The sequence below is a fragment of the Cololabis saira genome, chromosome 15, assembly GCF_033807715.1.
Source record: "Cololabis saira isolate AMF1-May2022 chromosome 15, fColSai1.1, whole genome shotgun sequence".
Lineage (NCBI taxonomy): Eukaryota > Metazoa > Chordata > Actinopteri > Beloniformes > Belonidae > Cololabis > Cololabis saira.
Window position 1 is genome coordinate 15,575,440 of NC_084601.1, and position 21,924 is coordinate 15,597,363.

The following is a 21,924-nucleotide window of genomic DNA, read 5'->3' on the forward strand; positions in this document are numbered from 1 at the left end:
CGTGGTTCCTCTCTGGAGCGCCGCTCGTCCCCTCTCTCCTGCTCCGCTGGTAAGCCCTCCGTCTACTTTCATTCACAAAAAAAAAAAAAAAAAAAAATTACAACAATTGGAAACTCCAACTCTCTCCGCCGCAGCCGTCTCTCTCTCTCCGCAAAAGAAAAGTTGCGCGTATGGATCTGCCTTGAGTCTTGCGTCCTGCTTTCTCTGTAGTTGCACTGATCAGGTTGACAGGGGGGGGTGTCAGGATCCCAGTGGTCTCATCCCAGCAGCGGGAGGGCCGTCGGGGCGGGGGGTGGTGTGATTGGGTCGGGGGGTGTGAGTGAGCGCTCTCCCCATAAAGCCGCGCCGGACTTGTTTATGAAAGTTGTTGCGAGACGCGCTCCGGGAAACCGACCTCTCTCCTCCCCGAACCTGCAGGATCTTTACCGGTGGTGACATTTACAGCTGAGTGAGTGAGTGAAGTCCATGCCGGCCCCGGCCCGGTTCGACGCTCTTGTCATGAGTCATCCATCAAATATGGGAACTTAAAGAAACAGTAAGTAGATTTGCGGAGACAAGACTTTTTTTTTGAGTTGAGTTGATGGGCTATGTGTGTTGGGTCATTCATTGTCACAAGTGACAGGAGGAGGCGGGAAAAGGGTTGAGATTTAGTTGCTTCCGTTTTTTTAGTTTTTTTTTATTATAATCCGTCTTATTCGCAGTGTGCTGTCTGCTCTGTTGTATGTGGGATTTGTGCATTAAAGGTGACGTCATTTGGGGATTGATGCAACCACTCTGACAGAAGGTTTTATTGGAAATGTGCTGAGTCTGACAAAGTCCTACAAGTACTGCTTTAGAGACTGGCCATGTCAAATTGAAATACAAAGTTGCTTATCTTTAATATCAGCTTTTCTATGAAGTGTCAGATTATACAAGTGGGTTTGCTGTGTGTAAATTGCGCTCTGTTTCCAGCTATGACAACTTTTTAGCCTTTGTTTCGGGCCTATCTGTTTTTCATAAGCCAACCAGTCTGTATCTGAGAACCTTGCGGACACTCGCTCACTTGTTTTATTTTGTAACACTTATACACACCTATGAAGTCACCTCTACTTGCCTGGGGTTGGAAAATGGGGGTTGAGGCAGGTTGAAACCTGTCAGGAGCATCGGGGCTGAAGCGCAGCCCTCCCTCGCCCTGCCTCCCGCCCTCATTCCTCCTCTCTCCCATTCATTGCGTCCTCATCCTTCTCTTTCCGTCCTCCTCCGCTCTCACTCACTGCCACTTGCCCTTTCCATTCCCCTCTCCCTAACCCTTATGTTTCCCCACATCCATTCTGTCACACAAACACACACACACCCATTTTCCATTTCTTATGGAAGCATATACTTTATTTCCCTTTTGTTTTACTCTTTTCTGCTCACAAGCTTTCTCGTGACACCAAAACACACGTCACTGTCCTCTAGTAACAGCATATTTCTGATTCTTTCCAACAACAATGACTGATCGGCAACAGTTCCTTGGTGTAAACTCCTCCCCACAACTACTAGCTGTCAGATTGTGTCATGTGTTCTCTGTCCTGCATCCGTGTTGATATTTTTATCCCGTGATGACTTGACGTGAGCCCTCATCTTTTCATCACGCTCGTATTATTAACCGTGTCACGATGAAAGCTTAATTGCAGGCCGAACCAGTTTGCACTGCACTTAACGTTTCACTACGCGACAACAACGACTGGTAAAGATTTGCCCCTTCTGGTGCTTACATGTTTGTAAGCACAGATAATGAAAGGCTGGGAGAAAAACACAGGCTGATTGTGTTTACCGTTGTAATGATGCTAATAAAAATGGATACCTAGAGCGCACAGCGATGCTCTCACAACCCAAGGCCTCTGAACTCCCGCTGGCACAAAGAGGATCATTTTCCTCAAGATGATGTTGTGTCTCAGAGTCAAACATCCATCATCTGTGGCAACTATCTCATTACACTCAGCTTCCACGTTCAAGACGTGGTGTGGGGCTAAGTATGCATTGTCTATGTATAAATTCAAATATGAAACAGGGAACTGCAGGTTTCCACTGAATGACCCCCCCCCTCCCCCTAAAAAAACAAACACAACTCCTTCTCTTTGACCAGGCTGCAAGTTAACATACTGTTCTCACTTCTTCTGTTTGCATAGGCTTGTGTATGACATGAATGACAAACAGGACAGGCCTTATGTGTGCGGCGCCCCTGGCTGCCTGCAGGTCAGTTGGATGTGGCATGACTTGCACTTGTTGGAGTTGTGACGGTAGCGAGGTTGTGCAAACCAAATGTGATCATGCCACCTGGCAAAATAAAGTAACGTTAAGAAATCAATTGCTTCAATCTTGACAGAAAGTCATTGAAATTACTTTTAAATGTGGGTACGGCCAGATAATATATAGTTATGTGATGTTAGGAACGATGCAGCAACTGATTTACCTGAGCAACTTTTCTCTCGCCTCTTAGGATTTCATGCATCTCTTCATATCTTTCTCCCTCTGTCGTTGTGCTGCAGCGCTTCCAGCTAGAGGAGCATTTGATCATCCACAGTCGCAAGCACGAGATGACTCTCAAGTTCCCCTCCATCAAGACGGACGCAGTTTTCACAGGTGAGAGCAGCCAAAAACACAAAGTGCCTTCTTTTTCCTTTTTCTTTTAACAAATAACATTTAATGCAATCAAAGCCAGGTTAAAGCCAGACTTAACTCACTATAAAACCACTCAGTTGAGCCTGCACGCGTGCGTGCTGATGACCCCTTTTCAGGATCAGCGCTTGATGAAAAAATCATGGTGATATGTTATACAGTATGAAATCAGATAAACTCGATACAGGCTTCCTTCCCTCAGGTAGTCTGCGCTGTGAAACAGAGCGGCTCGTGTTTCGGCATGCACAGCCTACTCCATCAGACGAGGCCAAACATCGCCGGTCCACGCCGGCTTTGATTTAAAGCCACGGAGCTGTGGTGCACAACCCTCAGAACGCAGGACCCATTTCAAACTTTTGGCTTTTTTAATTTGTTGAACAGAAAAGATGCTAAAGGACAAGGCAGCTTCTTAACCACTTTGCTCTCATGTCGTCTGGCAAACAGTATCGAAACCTCCACCGGCAGACATTCAGGGGAGTTTATGTTCATGTAGACCCCAGGATTAATCACATGAATAGAAACAGCTTAATTTTAATTGCTCTTGTATTTATTAGGTCATCTCTGGATTGTCTGAGAAGTTGTTGCTATACAATCTTGGATTGCGTAATGATGATTAAACTCACCCTTGACTCTTGATTTTTTGCAAAAGGAAGGGGGCTGGAGACTATTAGGATTAGATAGATGATAGCATATATTGCTTATGAGGATGTTTTAATGATCAGACATAAAACCTTAGTTAACAGGCATAGTGCACTGATAAATTTTGCATGTAATTACCAAGATTAGAGGTGAGTGCCCCTATGGGTAAGCAACGTGAATATCGACACGACTAGTCCTCCCTGCTCTCTTAAAAACAAAGCATCTCAAAGGAAGATATTCATATTTTTTTGCTTGATATTTTGATCTTATATACCACAGTCACGTAAATCAGCAAAACTGTGTGTGAGACCTTCAGTTTTTTTAAATGCTTTGTAAATGATTCATTTTCCTTTTCTTTTATACTTGTTTTTTTCTTAATTGGTCAACATATTGGTGACATCTATTCTGAAGAGCTAATGCAAAAAGAATTCCGTTATTATGTAAAAAATATCAAACCTTTGTTGTAAAAATGTTCAAAAATCGTGGTCAAAACATCAGTGGAACAGCACATCATTAATAGTGAGCACGTTATTCTTTCAAGACATTATATACGGCAACCTATTTGAGGGAGACACCAACGATGCTTTGGACAGTTTTTTTTAGACACGTCAATTCCGAATGAGAGTACAACATATGTGCCAATCAAAAAGCTGCTAAAACACTCCAGCCTTAAGTCATTCATCGTGATCAACTATTAACGACAGTGTCATAGTCGAAATGCTGTCACATTACACAGTCTGTTACTATAGAAACAGCTGTCTGTCTGGATAGAAACATCAGCGTGAGAGCCGGCCTCTGCAGACTCTCCCGCTGGGTCCCTCTCCCCATGCCCCGGTCCTGCAGCCCATCTCGCCTCCTGCAGGAAATCTCATGTCAAAACAAAGAGCCCGGCTGACCTTTGACCCCCCGCATGTTTAGACGGCTCGCAGAGACAGACCGATGTTATCAGAGAGCGCGGCTGAGAGGAGACTCGTCTGGCCTCTTTGCATTACGACCTGGATGAGAGTTGGTTTAGGAAGCAAAGACGCTCAAACAACAGAGACTGCTGCGGCAAAAAAAAGAAAAAAAGAAAAAGAAAGAAAGCGTATGGACATCTGCAGATTTTTCAAACCCGTCTCTTTTGTGTCCACTTCTGTGTGTGGTGTTTTCAGACCAGACCCCAACGCCAACGCGATTTTTGCAGAACTGTGAAGAGGTCGGTCTGTTCAAGGAGATAGAGGAGGAGTTTCTTCAAGCGCAAGAGGAGGAGAACAACAAACAAGTAAATATTACAGGAAATGCACATTTTCATTTACATTTGGCTGTCGCTTCACCTTAAAGGAGCTCAGAGCAATAATCAAGACACGATAAAAATGTGTGCCTCGTCGCAGTTGGAGCTCGCTGGTCTGTGTTGTGATGGGTGCTTGTGTGTGAGAGAAAGAGCAGTCTGACCCAATTAGACAATTGCAGATATTCGACCTGCTGGAGGAAAGGCACACCGGGCGATCACATTCTACCCTGTAAATTAAACAGCCAGCCATCAAACACAAATGCACTTAAACAACGGCAGACATGCTCACACATGCGCATGCATACACGCTTTTCTGTTGCTATAATCTCAGATCATAATCGCAGATCATAAAACATGGACTGTGTACACACGACTATAATCAGATACGACCCCTTAAGTTCCACCAAGGTCCCAGCTGGTCCCTGCTTCTCCCCCACAGACGCTCTCTGAAAACGGGCCGTCGTGTATGAACCAGCACCAGCTCAAACCTCCGCTTCACCTACAGCATCCCCCGCAGCCGCAGCACGCACATCCGCAGCCGCCGCTCCATCATCACCAGAGCCATGTCCCCATGATGGCACCGAGCTGCAGCCTGGCGGCCCAGCAGGCTCTCTCCGCATCCTCCTCCCAGTCTGGATCAGTCATCACTCCTTCCAAACTAACACAAGCAGAGTGAGTACCGCTTTGGAAACACATACAGGCTTCTGGACACACATGCAATATCTTCATTAATGACTTCAGTCACGGAGGATGACTTATTTCGTCCCCTGCACACACGCACACATTTCCCCTTCTAGTTTCCTCTTTCTCGCTGTCATTCTCTCATTCTTGACATGTTATAACTTGTTCTGCCAGGCACAGGCTGGCACTTCCTTCTGCATAATCCATCACTTCATTAATGATCTGAGAGGAAGGAAAAATGAAATTAAAAAAACAACAACAAAAAGAAAAAACATCAGACGTCAATTACTGAAAGAACAAAGCAGAGATGGAGAATTGCTGCATGACGCCCACTCGGTCCCATCGACTTTAGCCGCCCCGCCACCCGGCGACCACCTCCGTTGTGTCTGCAAAGACTCAGAGCCAGACTGGAGTCTGTTAATGCGTGGGCAGCTTCCCCGGCTCCCTGGTTATCACCCAGTTCAGCTGACAGATTAGAGGAGTTCCTGTCTTTCATCTGACCAGCTCCCACCAGCTGCCCTCAGTCGTCCTGCTACGGGTTTGTGTGTACGTGTATTTGGACTTGGGAGTGCATGAAATACTCACATCAGGCTGAGAAGAAAAATGTTTTCTTTTTTACGTACCTATACTTAACCGTAGGCAATGAAAGTTGTGAAATTGTAAACTAAAACAAAACAAAAACCCTTTTTTCTCTATATTTTGATGCTTTTGTAGATGAAAACTGCAGTTTTCGTTCCAGTGTTTTGACACACGGGTTACATGGTTCCACTAGCATTTCACACTTTATCAGTAATCATCTTCAATTGACCCAAACAATCCTACAAATCATAAGAAATCGATACCGTCTCAAAAAAAAAAAGCGCTTTTCTCAGAATGAGCCTCCATCTGTATCTATACCTGCGTTTTTCAGGTGAAGGGCAGAGCTGCACCCTGGACGGGCCGCCGGTCCGTCGCAGGCACAATGAGAACTTTCTTGTAACACCGGGCCTCATTAATGAAACGCTAGCAGAGCAAATTTAAACTTAAACCTTCTGCAGAACGAAATGTAGGCTTTGTCAGTAGTTCCAAACGTTTCAGTGGTACCAACAAGATCTTTCACTGACCTCTGACCTCTGACCACACGCATGTGTGAATAAGGAGTGCACTTAGATGTTGCTGATCATTGTGAGACTTTACAGATTGAATCCATCTTTCGTCAATTACTCATTTATCTTCACATTGTGCAGACACCTCTAACACATGGTGTTAACCGTGAGAGTAAATTAGAAATGTAACATGTTTGTCTGGGCTGATGGACATTTCACAGATTGCGTTTCCTTCAATCTGTGTTAATTATAGAGACGATGCTGCCGGCTACCGAGTGTTTACTCTGAGACGTCCTCGCTGCAGTTGCAGGAATGTTTTGTTGATTTAGGACAAATGCATTTTTGTGTTTTTCATTTAAACCTCGTATCAAACTAGTTTCATGGACTTTTTTTCCTCTTCTCCTAAATTCTTTAAGCATGTACCATGTCCACAGACAGACATGTGGGGTAAGCAAGCACCTTTCTTCTATATGTGATGGTGCTAGTTTGTGACTGATTCACAAACGTGCACATGGTAACTTATTTGCCAATCTCGTCACAGATTTACAAAGATTTCACGAATGAAGCCCATTGTGTCATCTCCCCAGAGTTATTTCAAGTGCTGTCATTATCTCATCGCTGACACAGATTTCTATATACAGGACTGTCTCAGAAAATTAGAATATTGTAATAAAGTTCTTTATTTTCTGTAATGCAATTAAAAAAACAAAAATGTCATACATTTTGGATTCATTACAAATCAACTGAAATATTGCAAGCCTTTTATTATTTTAATATTGCTGATTATGGCCTGCAGATTAAGATTAAGATTCACAGAATATTCTAATTTTTTGAGATAGGATATTTGAGTTTTCTTAAGCTGTAAGCCATGATCAGCAATATTAAAATAATAAAAGGCTTGCAATATTTCAGTTGATTTGTAATGAATCCAGAATGTATGACATTTCTGTTTTTGTAATTGCATTTGTAATTGTTTTTTTTTTTTTTTTTTTTATATTTGTATTGTGTTGCACCAATCCCCATAACAATTTCCTCGTGTGAAAACTTGGCAATAAACCCTTTTCTGATTCTGATTCTGATTCTGATTACAGAAAATCACAATATTCTAATTTTCTGAGACAGTCCTGTATTTGTTTATTTACTGAAGTCAAATGAATAACAAAAAATGAAAAGCCTTCTCACGTCCTATCAGCGGGCTCATGGCTAATACCTGCTACAACATATAGTATAGTGTACGTAAACTAAATGTCTGCAGATGATTCACTTTGCCAGAAGTAAGTCGGTGACACAGCCAGCTCCAGACATCTGTCCTGGCCAGAGCAGGCTGTGACAGGACAGCAGGGAGGAAGCCGGGAGTCGATTATGGCACAATAAACCCACGCCAGCTGAAACCAGACAGCACATTAGACAGCGAAACCCACTAAGTCGTACAAAAATGAACTATGGATCGGGTATCTGACAGTTTTCCCTTGTGTTTCCCCTGGTTTCTATGGCAACCTGGTTTTTTGAGCGTCTGGCTTCTGGCCCTGCCGAGATGTTGTGGTTACGTTAGGAAATGCTTTTTTTGGTCCGTCTGTGCTTGTTAGACGCTAAACGGGGTTGCAAATGCTGGATTCAACGATGACATCACTGCTGATGACCTCAGCTCGTCCACGTAGGCCCACATTGTCCGACTGGCTCGGAGCCAGAGCGGTTAGGTCAGCACATGGTTTACCGGGTCTCTAAAACCCCCCCGCCCCCTCCACGATGCCGGAGCATATCTCCTCCCTCTCAAGCTGTCACTTTTTTTTTTCCCCATCTCTTTGACAGTTGTTCAACCGTCATTTCTTTACCTCAAACATCTCATTACAACATTTTACTCATATGCAGTATCATTTTGGCTCCTTCATCGTTCAGGACGCTGTCAGGTCTGTGTTACGGACACCGTCCTCTGAAGAAAGTAGTTCCAGTGTTCTCTGTAAAGTGGTTGTGAGCTGAGGTTTGTCACTAAGTCAGTAATGGTAGTATTAAGTATAGTATAAAGTACTGTATAAAGTTTATATAAGTTAGTATAAAATATAGAAAGTGAATCAGGGTCCAGCCAGCATTTCTATCAAAGACTAATATCCCATAAATGCTCAGATGTATGAGCAAAGTTGGGGATAAAACTATAAAAAAAAACCTTCAACCCCTAAGCTGGAAATAATTCTTTATTTATTTAAAAAAAAGAAGAAAAAAATCAGATTGTAAAGGACTAAACCTGATCCCAGTGAGATGTTTCAACAAAGTTGGGGCCAGGCCATGTGATCAACTCTCTTAGGGAGCAGAAGAGGTCATAAAACTGTAAAGGGAAACGTCTTCCCAATTCTTTCTTAATCTCAGTGTTCTGTCATCCTTTGGTGTAATTTATTAGTAGGCTTAATGTTTTTACTATAGTTTGGACCGCAGAGAGGCAGTTTAGTAACTTCATCTTTTTCTTTATGGAGCTGTGCTCCTAACACATGCTGAATTTGGTTTAACCGTTAAAACTGTGGTATATTGTATATTAATATTATATAAACTGAACAGAAGTTTATTAATATGTCTCTCTCTCTTCAAAAAAAACCTCAAAGTTGAAATAGTGTGGATTTGGCAGTGAGAGGGGCTTTTTTATCCCATCCAACAAAATACCGTATTTACTTAGTTTACTTTGAAACTTCATTTTACTGCCCAGTTACCCGTTTTGAGTTAGGTTCAGAAGTGACTAAGGATGTGGTTTGGTTTAGGCAGTGAAATTAAGCATGTTAAGACCAGGGAAACATCATGCATCACAGCACTCTCTTCATGAAACCATCCGTCCAGCCAGTTTCACTACCCTACTTGGCCCTGTTCATCGTGTCCTCAGGGTTTACCGGTGGAGTATTCCTCATGTCATCCCTTCCACCAACTTCTAATGACAGAAATGAACCAACATGAACATAAACATGGATCAAATGATTAATTTAGAGGATATGTTGATGTTTAACGATGATGATTATGAACAATCCCATTTAAAATGAAAGACTCTGTCTTGTTTGTGTGGTTACTAACAACATCTATGTCTTCCCATCCATTTCAATGTCACGTCCATGTGCTATTGAGACTTGTGGATACATGTTTCAGCTTGCACCTCTATCTGAACCAGGATTAGTAAAACCTAAGCCGGATTGGTAATGTCATTTTCCTCTCTCTGTGACCGACCACAGCCCGGTTCCTGGTTCGCTGTCCTGCCTCCTCCACATGCAGAGCAGGCCCAGACAACCTCTGCCAGCCTCATTACCTGGCACCCTGCCAGACCCCGCCATGCAAGGGGCATCTGCTCGGCACATGACTGTAAGTATGGGAGGCATTGATTGTCATGCAAAGCTCATACTTGCACAAACGCACGTTATGATTTACAGATGGAGGTATACCCAACTGAGGGGGTCAAGGTCTTTTAGGGGTGCTCAGTGACAGGAAAGTTGAAGATGAAATTAAACTTAGTCAAAGTGTCGGTCAATTTAAAAGCAAGTACAGAAAAGCAGTCTTTGAAATGTATAAAAGGGAAGAGGAGATAAACTGATGTAAAGAAATGAAATGATTGAGGGGAAGAGGGGCTTAAGGGAGTAACTTTGTGTTGTGGTTGTCTTTGTTATATGTGTGTTGGCGGGGGATGGAAATTAATAAGCTTTGCTTCTGCCATCCCCTTTTCAAACAGTGTTTGTTTTGTTATAGTGTCTGTTGTTGGTATTGTTGTTTGTTCTGTTCAATGGTGTCCTGTAACTTTCTGTTCTTGTTTTGTAGTACGAGAGTTGTGGTTTTGTTGGTTTGAAATAAATAAAATGATTGATTGATGTCAGCATGTTGAAATACAAAAGCAGATATTCTGTGCAGCGGGTACACACGCTTCTGTACACGACTCCTCCTCTTCAACGCCCATATTTATAACTAAAACTAATACTCAAGTGTGTTTATTTAAAAAAATACCCTCATTTGTTCTCCGGTAGAATTGTAAAAGACAAAAATGACAAAAATTCACCAACTTGTGTCCTTAAAGTCGACACATTTCCCCGTTGCTTATATCATTTGTGCTGGATTTAAACAACAGCAATACTATCAAAGCTATCAAGGACTCCCAACCAGAGAATAAATAGATATCTCCCAAACTGTACATGGTTTATGCCATAAAGGAAATTAAAGGAAGCCTGATTGTTGTCCCTTATGAAAATGCAGTGTCCCGGGCGAAGGTCTGAGAAACGCAGAGAAAACCAGGCTTTCATACATCATAAACCAAAAGCAACAGGACCCACCGCAGCTAAACGGCTAACCTCTCGCCTGACCGCAAATCTCACCCCAAACCAAAGCTAAAGCCCGTCCTAATGTGTGTTATGTGTCTGTTCCAGCTGAAATGTCCTCATTTTCCATAAATATCCAGACTCTAAAGATCACAATGTCGGACTGCTTTTTCATACACGTAATTAAAAACACACATTCAACCCAGTCAAAGATTTCCTTTCCAGACGTACAGCACAATATTTACCAATAATCTAAGGATTGTAGGTGTTTTGCATTACCGAGGTATGAAAGGGTACCCGGCTCCTTTAAAACCACGGGAGGCAAATTAACATGCCTCCGTTGTACAGTAACGGCAGTTACCGAGCGCGAGTGGAAAAGTAAACATTTGACAACTGGATCAGTGTTTCATGTACAGTTTTGTGTCTTCATTCACTGATCCCTCCAGACAGAAATATCAATGTGATGTGTCATCCAGACCAAGGAGACCCATGATGTAACCAGCGGCCCCAGCGTCAGGGTGTTTCTATGTAGTAAACAGAGCTGTACTCGTGTCCCGTCCTGCTCCGTGTGTGTGTTACTGCGTGTGTGTGCGTGTGTGTGTGTGTGTGTGCTTGACTGGCTGGTAAAGCTGGCACACTCAGCTGAGTGACCTCATCCTTGGCACCCGCTAAATGTGCTCCTTTTTTTTCCCCCATCACTGAATAGAGAACAGAGAGAGAGAGAGAGAAAGAGAGAGAAAAAAAATCTTGAAGAAATATTGTGTAACAGCAAGGAGATAGAAATATTGCAAAGGGATGGGGAGTGCGTGGATGCGTGTGTGTGTGTGTGTGTGTGTGTGTGTGTGTGTGTGTGTGTGTGTGTGTATGTGTGTGTGTGTGTGTGTGTGTGTGTGTGTGTGTGTGTGTGTGTGTGTGTGTGTGTGGAGGTAGGGAGGGGGTGATGTCATGCTCCAAACATGACCTCTCCCTCTCTCGCTCAGTGTGGGAGAAAGGTGAGATGAGTTTTAATTTAGCTTGTGCAGTGTGTTTAGTCAGATGATACACAGGAATGATAAAGTGTGAAGGTATCGAGCTGCAAACGGCAGCATTTTTGTTGTCTTTGCTGTTGTAGCCTGCGCTGTCGTGGAGAATTTCCAACGAAAAGAGTTGAATGTTTAATTTTTTACAAGTGCCGGGAACGCAGGATACTACGGAAAAGTGACCTTGGCACCAAAGCTGCTTCTCGGTTTAAGGCAAATATTCTCTCAAGATACCACACTAGACATATCCTGAACTCGTGGGAACCGCATTCTTCCGTTTACGGGTTTGAACAGTCACTCAACTCACCTTTCAGACGACTTATTAAGGTTTAAGCAATCCATGTTTGGTTTAAAACACATGCTTTACAACATATACCACGTCTTTGTGGTTACTTTGGTTATTTCGGAAGTCACGCCAAAAACGGAGAGGTCGTGTGACTCAAAAAAATAAATAATGACACATTTACATCTCTTTGAACAAAAACATGAATTACCTGGAAATGGTGGTTGCAAACCCCAGCTCCGGTGCAGATGTGACATCCACAGTACGTTTCATGATCTGTTTGGGATCTTTCAGTGTCCGTCGTGAGAACTGTAAAGATTAAATTTGGTCATCACCTTTTCTCCTCGTCAAATAAACAAAACAACAAGCCATGACTGTAACTAAGAACATCATCGTTGCATGAACCTCCTGACCTTTTGCCCCCAAACAGCTTAACAGCTTCACTCACACACTTACATGTAGGTCAGTGAAGTTAGTCGAGACTTTTTGACTCCTTAGTCATGGAAGTGAACATTGTTTGACTGATCTCCACGATCAATTGCTTTTCCCTCATTTATTCTACAGTCAAATCTTGTGCTTATTTAATCATAACTGTGTATGGGTTTATTTATTATAAGTTTAATTGCACTCTTAAATAATTTAAACACTGAAAAAATATTTTTTCTGTTTTTTTTTTTAAATAGTTTTTCTGAAAAGTTCACAAGAATAACTAGATATCAAACAGGAAATATTTCTTGAACATTGTACGACTTTTTTATCTTGTTTTAACATTCAGACTGAAAGCTGCATCAAAGTAGAAATGACTGTTACAAAATTTGGAAACTTGATATCAGACTGATGTCCATATTTAACCTTTTAATCCCTGATAGAAAATAATACAAAGAAAATCTGTTTTCTTTTTCTTTTTTTGAGCATTCATTAAATTGAAATTCAAAACACCCCCCAATTTTGTCTCTAATAGTTTCTACATAACTTTTTTTTTTTTGGTACCATGATTTTATTATTTGTTTGTGTTACTTTCATTCTTTTTTTAACTGTAAAAAACTTTGTTTTTTTGTTATCATTATTTTGTTTGTGCTGCAGGGTCTCAAAAATGCATGTGATAACTATGAGGTTAAAGTGTTGCAGCTCAGCTTTTGATCACCTGATTTCATTTGCAGAAGTACAACTACAAAAATTTGTATTTTGTAAAAAAAAACAAACATATTTTTGTCATGTTTTTTGATGTGCTTTTAGATTTCAGGATTTGAGTAAAAAACTGAATCTTAAGGAATTACAGTTCGTTGCATGGAGAGGGATCTGTAATTCAAGGTTACAAATATATATATTGATTTCACCTTTAAAAAAAATAATTTAAGAGTTGAATGTTTAGTTAAAAAAAAGAGTCTGGAAATATTTTGTACATTGTTTATTTTAGATTCCTTAAAAAAAAGGATTAAACTAAAGAAACTGGTGTAAAAAAATCGTAATCACCTGCTTGCAGTTGCTGCATCTTACTTTTTCTTTACATTAGATGAGGGGAAAACAAAAATTATGTCTTAAATTATTAATTATTAAATTAAATTAAAAATTAAATAATTAAATAATGTCTATTGTTGTCGTCTGTCTGTATTCAGAGAGCCAAACCGACGATGGGCCACCATTACCAACAGCAACTCCCGGGACTCGTCAACAACCCTGTGACATCCATGGGCCACATGATGGACATGATGTCCCAGCGGCACTCTGCACCTGCACCACAACAGCACCAGCACCACCACCATCCCCACCATCATCCTCATCATCCTCATCATCATTCTCATCACGCACAGCTTCCAGCGCCGCCCCTCCCCTATCAACAGCAGTGCCATGCTCCCCCTCCCCAACACCTCCACCAGCTGCACCAGTCAGGGACTGGACCGCACACTCAGGCTCACCAGTCCCCGCCTTCACGCTTACACCAGGGCTCGCCGCCGTCGCCGTCACTCTCTGCCCCACAGGTGCGCCACATTATATTGACTGAAAACTCAAGATTTGTTATCATCAAGCACAAGGGGTGTTACTGATTTATTTATTTTTTGTCAGTTATCACCAGTTGCCCAACAGATGCAGCCGTCGCAGCTGTGCCACTCCCAGCATGCAGTGCAGGCAGGCGGTGGCGGAGGAGGAGGCAACCGCCGCAGACGCACAACTGAGCAGGACCCCGACGAGCGGAGGCAGAAGTTCCTGGAGCGCAACCGGGCCGCGGCCACCCGCTGCCGACAGAAGAGGAAGCTGTGGGTCTCGTCGCTGGAGAAGAAAGCTGAAGAGTTGACGCACACAAACCTGCAGCTACAGGTGGGACACGCGCTCTCTTACACACATTCAAATAATGTCCCGTTCAAGGATGCTTAGAAGAAGTGTTTGTGTATTCCCAGAACGAGGTGACGTCACTGAGGTCGGAAGTGGGTCAGCTGAAGCAGATTCTCCTCACCCACAAAGACTGTCCTGTCACTGCTAGACAGAGAGAGGCACAGGGGTACCCCAGTGAGTAAACCCCCTCTCCCCTGTACCCCTGTTTAGAAAAGCGCTACATCTTTTCCAGATCATCTCCACGGACAACCGAGGGTTTAATTCAGGCATATCGCAGCTCGTCGTGTGCACACCAGCAAGTACATCAAGGTTCCACGTTGTCTTGCTGTGAAAAAGCACTCCTGCACACACAGAGACCTTGAACTGTGCCTTCCAGAGCATTTATGAGTAAAAACCTAACCTACCAGTCTTCAAATGTAATCAATGCACTTTTAATGCAAACTAGAGCCGGTCAAAGGAAAGCACTGCTTGCTCAAGTCTCATTTCTTTTGCTGTACTACTTTATTAAACCAGACCGTGCCTATCTTGCACTCCAGACAGGCTAAAGTTAGTGTTCTGCAGTAAAGTAACTTTACCTGACTGTAATCAAAGATAGTTTTTCAAAAAAAGCACCTTAAAATCGAACAAAAAAAAAAAGGGTCTTATGCTTTAAGAGCATCAGAGAACAAAGAAGGATGCAATGTGCTATATTCCCATGTTTCTAATGATGTTTTTTTTAACCTGTATGTACACTTTTCATTTGTTAAATAAAAAAAACTTTTTTTGATTTAATCTGAATTGTAATGGGTTTTTATTCACTTGTTAAATACGCAAAAACAAAGTCCCAAGAGCGGGTGATTTGCCAAACTATCAGTGACTTTGACAGCTGTTTCTGTGTCCAGCTGCAGGGGTGAGCCCGGGAGGAAGTCCCACCCCTGCAGGTCCTGGGTCTCATCTGCAAGCGGTCCAACACAACAGCATTTCCACTTCCTCAGTGGCTGCAGGCGACCCCGGCCACGGTCCCCGGCCCGGACGCCAGTCTCCTACATATAGATGAAATACTGAACTTCTAATTGGACATGAACCCTGAGGTGTTTCTCAGTATTGTTAAGATGACGTTTTGTTTGGAAACAAGACCGGAAATATCACTCTACATATCAGGTAAAACAAAAGATAAATAAAAAAATGACCGCCTTTGTGAGTCTCGTTAAAAACTGTGATGGCTACCTAGCAACTTGATCCTGTGTTAATGCATAAAACTTGATCCTGTGTTAATGCATAAAATGTCTGTCTCTGTTTACATGGACCTAACCGTCACCTGCACCTGCAGTCTGAATCAAGACGCGTGTTTTTCAGCATCTTTCACTACTCCGTCTCGTAAAAAAAAACCTATATTTTTGGTTCTATTTCTAAATATGCCGCTGCTAACGCGCACCTTATGCCCTTCTATTTGAAGAATGGCAGCTTGCAATAAACAACATGACTGTATTTGTTAAAAAAAGGTAAATCAGTATAAGACAAAATTATATTTTTAACTTTGGAATTTCATGGTCTTGTAAATAAAAGTCAGCAAACCCACATATGTCTCTGAAAGCCATGTATCACATGATTGTACAGTGTTTCCTGTAAGGCACTTTTTCTTTTCTTACATACAACTGCCTTAAGTCATAAAATAACTATGAATTGCACTCCATGTCTGAATCCCTGTCAATTAATTTACATTTGCATCCCGTTTTTGTACTGTAACGTTGCAGACAATCGCTGTAAATCTAATGCTTTTAAATAAAAGAACTTATTCTGGTATCTCCTTGTGATTATTTATGTGGGTTTTTTAGGGTTTTTTGGACATATTTGGCTTATTTTGGAGTGGAATAATCCAGTGGTTTGTGGGTGATGTTTAGGTTATAACTGTCATAACTGGGACTGTGTGGTCTACTCTGCCATCTAGTGTCTAGATTTGTCAGTGGCGGCTGACCACGATGATGAAAGTGGGCTGCAAAGCAGAGAAGCCATTTATGGGGTTGACCACAGCAAACCCACAAAACATTTCAAGTGGTATTTGGTCGTATTTAAAAGTAAAAATCAGTCTAAGAAGTCCAAACCTAAAGATGGCATTTTGGCAAAAGCTGTAAATAATTAAGTCATCCATGCACAGTAGTGGCTTGTTTTTATAACAAACTACTTTGACCATCTGCTGATATGAAAGTAGTTCCTGTGGATACAGTCATGCACACAAGTCTGTGTCAGAGAGGTTTTGCTTGTGAGTGTGATTTGGACTAAATGTGGGAGGCACTCCACCCTGGTGACTCAAACAAAAGGTCTGCTTAACCACTGCCAGATCCCTTCGTGACGCGCATGCACACCACCTCCTCTAAGATACCACTATCTTCTCTCTGTTTAGCTCTCTTTTTCAAAGATCTAGATTTTTCCCTTCATATTTTGAGGGAAAAAAACATCAAAAAACCATATACAGTAGTATGTAAAAACTAAAAGTTTAGATAGTACTTCTAATTTAAAACACAGTCTGAAATTAGAAATATGGTAAGGAGTAAGGTTCCTGGCTTCCAAGAACCTTATCTACTTATCTACACTGCATACTTTATATATATCTCACTCCCATACTTTTCTTGTCCCTTACAAATTGAAGGTGTTTACATATAAGTTTTATGGCTAATATTTAGTAGCCATGGAAACAGTATCATCTATTTCACCATTAAACCATCCACAAACACTGTCATGACGAACTTGTCACATTGCTGGGGATTTTACTTCTTTTCATATTGAAAAATGATACAAAGTTCCATACAAAAGTATAAAAAAAAAACATGATAGGTGTGGCACAAGACAATTTTTTTCTTTTTTTTTTTAAACCTTTTTTGCTAACCAGCAGCCATCGTTACATTCTGTACAAATGTGAGACAATATGATGTCTGATAATTCACTATTAGCACCATTATCGAAATCAGTGGTACATCATTCACATGTGCACACTTGCACTCACAACAATCACACATTTAAGGACACTCACAGGTGCAAGGAAATAAAAGAGGAAAAGGCACAAAGCAGGAAAAGGAAGTCAGGGGGATTGGACTTCCTCTGCAGTCTGAGGAGGCCCGAGAGAAGCCTTTCAGTGGGTCTCTGTACAGCTGCAAGCAAATCCATGCATATAATGTGAAACTGCAGCATGTCAAGCCAAGAGAACAATAGTCAGAAACCTCAACAAAACATATGCCTTTCTTTGCTGTACAGTGTCAGTATTTGGTTTGAGTTTTTGTAGTTTCAGTGGGAGAATCTCTGCATGTCGCTGTCCCTGCGAGTGCTGCAGCTGTCTAGAAAGCGGTCGCAGGGAAACTCGATGAGGTCTCCCTCCTCCAGTGGGGCGAGCCGCGCGGGCCGACTGCTCTGGTAGCTGGTGAAGTCAGTCGACACGGAGGCCGTGGCCACGGGGGGTCGAAACGGCCTCCTGGTGGAGTACATGTGGCGCACGTGGACGGCCGACTTCCTCCTCTGCAGCCTTCTCCTGAGGCTCCGCCCCAGCCACACCCCGCCGATGACCAGCAGCAGCACGGCGTTCCCCACTAGAGTCGCCACCGTGACCAGCTGCAGGTCAGAGGTCAGCGAGGCTCCCCGGACCCGCTCCTCGTGGAGGGTGACCAGTCCCGCGCAGTGGTCCCGGGGCGCCACCTGACACACGGATCCCCCCACCGCTCCCTCCACACAGACCATGTAGGTGACTCCTGAGCTGAGCTCTCGCAGGGTGACGGAGCGAGACGAGCCGTGTGCGTAGACGTAGCGGGGAAAACGATCCGGGGTGCCAAACCTGTCGTACAGAACCCGGTAGTGGATTTCGGGGAGGCCTCGTCTGGATCCTGCTGTGTGATGGTGATGCTCCCTGGTGGTCCAGAAGACGGTGGCGGTACTAGAGGTCACGTCATCCACTGACACGTTGGTGATGAAATGACGGTTGAACGTGCAAGGATCTGTGATTACAGGCAGGTCTGACCTCAGGAGATCAAACCTTTCTCCTGACCGGACGGGAGTGTCGGTCTTGGGTCCGGTGCTCGGCGCGGGGCTCGGCGTGGTCGATGGATCCGTTTTGTGAAGAACATTCGACCTGTGTCTACCTTTGGCACGTTTCCCCTGTCTTTCTGTAGCAGCTTGTGACTCCCTTCTTGGTTTCTTTCCTTTCAGGATTGATGCCTCCTCCGTCACTTCCGGATTGCCTTGGTCTTGTTGGACTTCTACCTCTTCTTGCCCCTGTCTTTTCCTTTTCTCTCTCTCTCCCTTAGTCATCCCTCCATCCCTCTTCCCTTGTCTAAAATCTTCTCCTTCCCCCACAACTGTTTCATTTTTCTCACCTGCACCCTGCTGAACCCCTTCACCCCTCAACTCTTCACTCCATCCTGCATCTAGGCTGGACTCACCTTTCTCCCCCCCCTCTCCCTTCCCCAGCAAACCCTCTCCCGGGCTCTCCTCAGGCAAAGTGCGTCTCTTGCACAAATGACTCCAGTTCCCGAGGGGTTGCAGCTGGGAGCTGTTCACATAGTCCAAATATTTCCCCCTCAGGGTTGCAGGGTAACGACATTGCACAAATACGGTCAAAAGTTTGCCCTGCGAGTGCGCGGCGCTCATCCATCTCTTCAGCTCCTGCAGGCGACAGTCGCACGTCCAGTTGTTGCCGTGCAGGTCCAGCTTGTGCAGCACGTCGTTGAGGGCAAAGCTGTCCCCGGACAGACTGCTGAGGAAGTTGTTCTTCAGCCTCAGCACCTTTAGCTTTCTCAGTTTGGAGAAGGCCGAGGGGTGCACGCTGGAGATGCGGTTGCGGCTCAGGTCCAGCTCCTCGACGCGCTGCAGAGGGTCGAGCAGCCCGGCGGGGATTTCCTGCAGGTCGTTGCCGTCAATCAGCAGCTCCCTGAGAGCCGTCAGCCCCCTGAGGGCGTCCCTGTCCATGCCAGATATCCTGTTGTTGCTCAGGGACAGCTTTGATAGCTTTTTCAGGTTTTGGAAGACGTCGTTTCCGATGTGCTGTATTTCATTCTCAGAGAGCAGCAAGGTCGTCAGAGCTCTGAGCGGCGCAAACGTGAGGACGTCGCGCACTGCAGACTGCTTGTTGTGCGCCAGGTTTAAAAAGCGCAGGTTTGTTAGCGTTGAGAAAGCCTTCATGTGTATATAATGCACGTTGTTGTGTTCCAGATGGAGATAATGCAAACTAGGCACGCTTTTAAAAACAGAATCCTGCAGAATTTCTATCGCGTTTCCATCCAGGCGCAATTTAGTAAGATTATCCAAGTTGGAAAAGAGCTCCGCGGTGATGTTCTTAATGTCATTGTTATTTCCGTAGAGGGTAGTTAATTTCCTCAGGGGTTGTAAAGTTCCAGCAGGTACAGCTGTTAAAAGATTATGTCCTAGATACAGCTCCTCCAACTTGGAAAGTTTCTCAAACGATTTGGGATGAATAATTGCAATTTGATTATACTGTAAATTGAGCCTCACAAGGTCAGTATACCAGGTGAAATCGAAGGCAGAAATGTTTGTGATGAAGTTGCCCCCGAGGCTGAAGATCAGCGCGTCATGGGACACCCGCGCATCAGTGGGCTTTGGCACAGCGCGCAACCCGCGGTTGGCGCACATGAGGTGCCGTGCATGCGGACAGTCGCAGCGCTCGGGACAATAGTCTAGTGCTGAAGCTGTAACCCCACTCACTGACAGCAGGAAAAAGCAAATCCCCGCAAGGAACCCGTTGGTATCCATCCCCAGAGTGCTGCTGGCACGCACCAGGGTCGCTGCGTGCTGTTCAGGTGCAGTCGCGCCTTTCTCCCGTCGTGCTGCAGACCGACTCATCCATTGTTTCCCTGGAAAGCTGTGCACGCCTCAGGTACATGGCTCCATCGCTGGTCAGCACGTTAATTAGTCCAAACCACTCTGATGCTGTCCGAGCACAGCTCCCTTCCACAGTTAAAAGTCTCCATCCCCCCCCGAAAAAGTGGTCATCTGCTGCGAATTACACAGTCCAGCCGCTGAGCGTGTTCGCGCACACCCGCGGGCGCTCCCATGAAATCCCTCCTCTGCAACTCTGCGACCATGCGCAACCAGATGTGCGCGCTTTTTTTTTCTTCCCCTTGTTTTTGTCGCACGAGACACAGAGCCAACCAACAAACCCCGTGACCGAGTTTAGTGCGCGCCCCCGCAGCCACTGGGGGTCTGAGATCTGGATCCGCTGCTTGGAATGGACAAAGCAGACAGGAAGATATCCTTCCCACGGAAACAGCAAGATAACCCCCCCTTTTTTTCCTGCCCAGACAAATATATATATTATTTATATATATATATATATAACTTGTTTGGCAGAGAAACTTTTTGCAAATTTTTCATGGAACCATACACTGAAAAATAAAAAATAAAATCTAAGCGCATGTAAATATAACATATTTAAATCTGTGATATTAATGATTAAAAATGAAGTTTGTTGCTTTACATGAATAGATCCAGTTTTGAACTTAATCTGCATTTGTTCAAAAAACAAGACATTGTGCATTTTTTCCAGTAGCAGTATTTATGTAATCCCAGGCATTCTTTTCATTTACACACAAACAACAAGCAATGATCTTGTTGTATTTACTTTTCCTTTAACAATGTTAATCTATTGGGCAGATTGACCAACGTTTAGATGAAACATGCTTTATTTGTTTTAGTAGAACACCACAGTAAAAAATATCTTGCTTGATCTACTTTAAAAAATATTAAGGCAACTTTTTCGCATGAGATTTTTATGTAGATCAAGAAAGACTAGTCTTTGTATAAACTACTTAATTTTTAGTATGTACAAAATTCATCTACATAATAATCTCGTGCAAAAAGTTGACTTATTTTTATTAAGTAGATCAAGCACAATATTTGTATCAGTGTACTCGGCTGTGCTGCTCACCCCACAAATGTACATTCCTCACAAGTGGCGCCATTTAAAAGGGAAATAAACAGGCTTTCCAATAGATTAAGATTTATTGCCAAGAAACATTTTTACAACAAAAAAATAATCTTACAGACATACACATGTTCATACTTTTTGTGCTAAATTCATATGTGTATCAATACACAAACATACATATATACAGGGGTGCACACAAGCCGGTACTCGAGGGCTACTGCATGTTTTAGATGTTTCCCCGTCTTCAACACACCTGATTCTAATCACTGGTCGTCATCAACATGTCATCAAGGTTTACACAACTCTGTTGGTGACACAGCCTTGTCTATCAGGGTTGTGTTGAGGCAGGAAACATCTAAAACGTGCAGTAGACTGGCCCTCGAGTACCGGCTTGTGTGCACCCCTGAATATATATGTATATATACATATACAGTACAGACCAAAAGTTTGGACACACCTTATCATTTGAATAAATTGAAAAGTGTGTCCAAACTTTTGGTCTGTACTGTATATGTATATATTCATATACATGTATATGATATATATGTATATACATATACATAACAGTACAGACCAAAAGTTTAGACACACCTTATCATTCGAACAAATTGAGTAGTGTGTCCAAACTTTTGGTCTGTACTGTATGTATAAACACACAATCCATTATGCCGCTGCTTTGGTTAAAGCCATGGAAATCATTCTTAAACTGTTATGAGTAACTTTTTTTCTACTCAGTAGAGATAAATCACACAGAAAACCTCCAATGACACACCAGGCAGCCTGCATGCCGTCTGTGCA

General features: G+C 43.3%; 2 protein-coding genes across 7 annotated transcripts; one reads left to right on the forward strand and one right to left on the reverse strand.

Moving 5' to 3' along the window:
- Positions 1-15,998, forward strand: LOC133461637 (cyclic AMP-responsive element-binding protein 5-like). 6 transcript variants are annotated; one of them, XR_009784199.1, is made up of 11 exons: positions 322-535; positions 2,154-2,220; positions 2,514-2,607; positions 4,434-4,543; positions 4,992-5,224; positions 9,522-9,648; positions 13,508-13,870; positions 13,956-14,207; positions 14,288-14,396; positions 15,104-15,362; positions 15,532-15,998. XR_009784199.1 is itself a non-coding variant. In XM_061742768.1 (10 exons), exons 2-10 carry the CDS (start codon positions 2,167-2,169, stop codon positions 15,256-15,258), a joined length of 1,497 nt encoding a protein of 498 aa, XP_061598752.1. In that variant the 5' UTR covers positions 1-49; positions 2,154-2,166; the 3' UTR covers positions 15,259-15,998. The 6 variants fall into 6 exon arrangements, 5 of the variants coding, with proteins under 5 accessions (XP_061598752.1, XP_061598754.1, XP_061598750.1 ...); XM_061742768.1 differs by lacking the exon at positions 322-535 and adding an exon at positions 1-49 and having other exon boundaries at positions 15,104-15,998; XM_061742770.1 differs by having other exon boundaries at positions 321-535; positions 5,058-5,224; positions 15,104-15,998.
- A 966-nt stretch (positions 15,999-16,964) lies between these two features.
- tril (TLR4 interactor with leucine-rich repeats) lies at positions 16,965-20,258 on the reverse strand. The gene has a single exon (XM_061741921.1). The coding sequence runs from the start codon at positions 20,040-20,042 to the stop codon at positions 17,481-17,483; it is 2,562 nt and encodes an 853-aa protein (XP_061597905.1). The 5' UTR covers positions 20,043-20,258; the 3' UTR covers positions 16,965-17,480.
- Between the last annotated feature and the right edge of the window lie 1,666 nt (positions 20,259-21,924).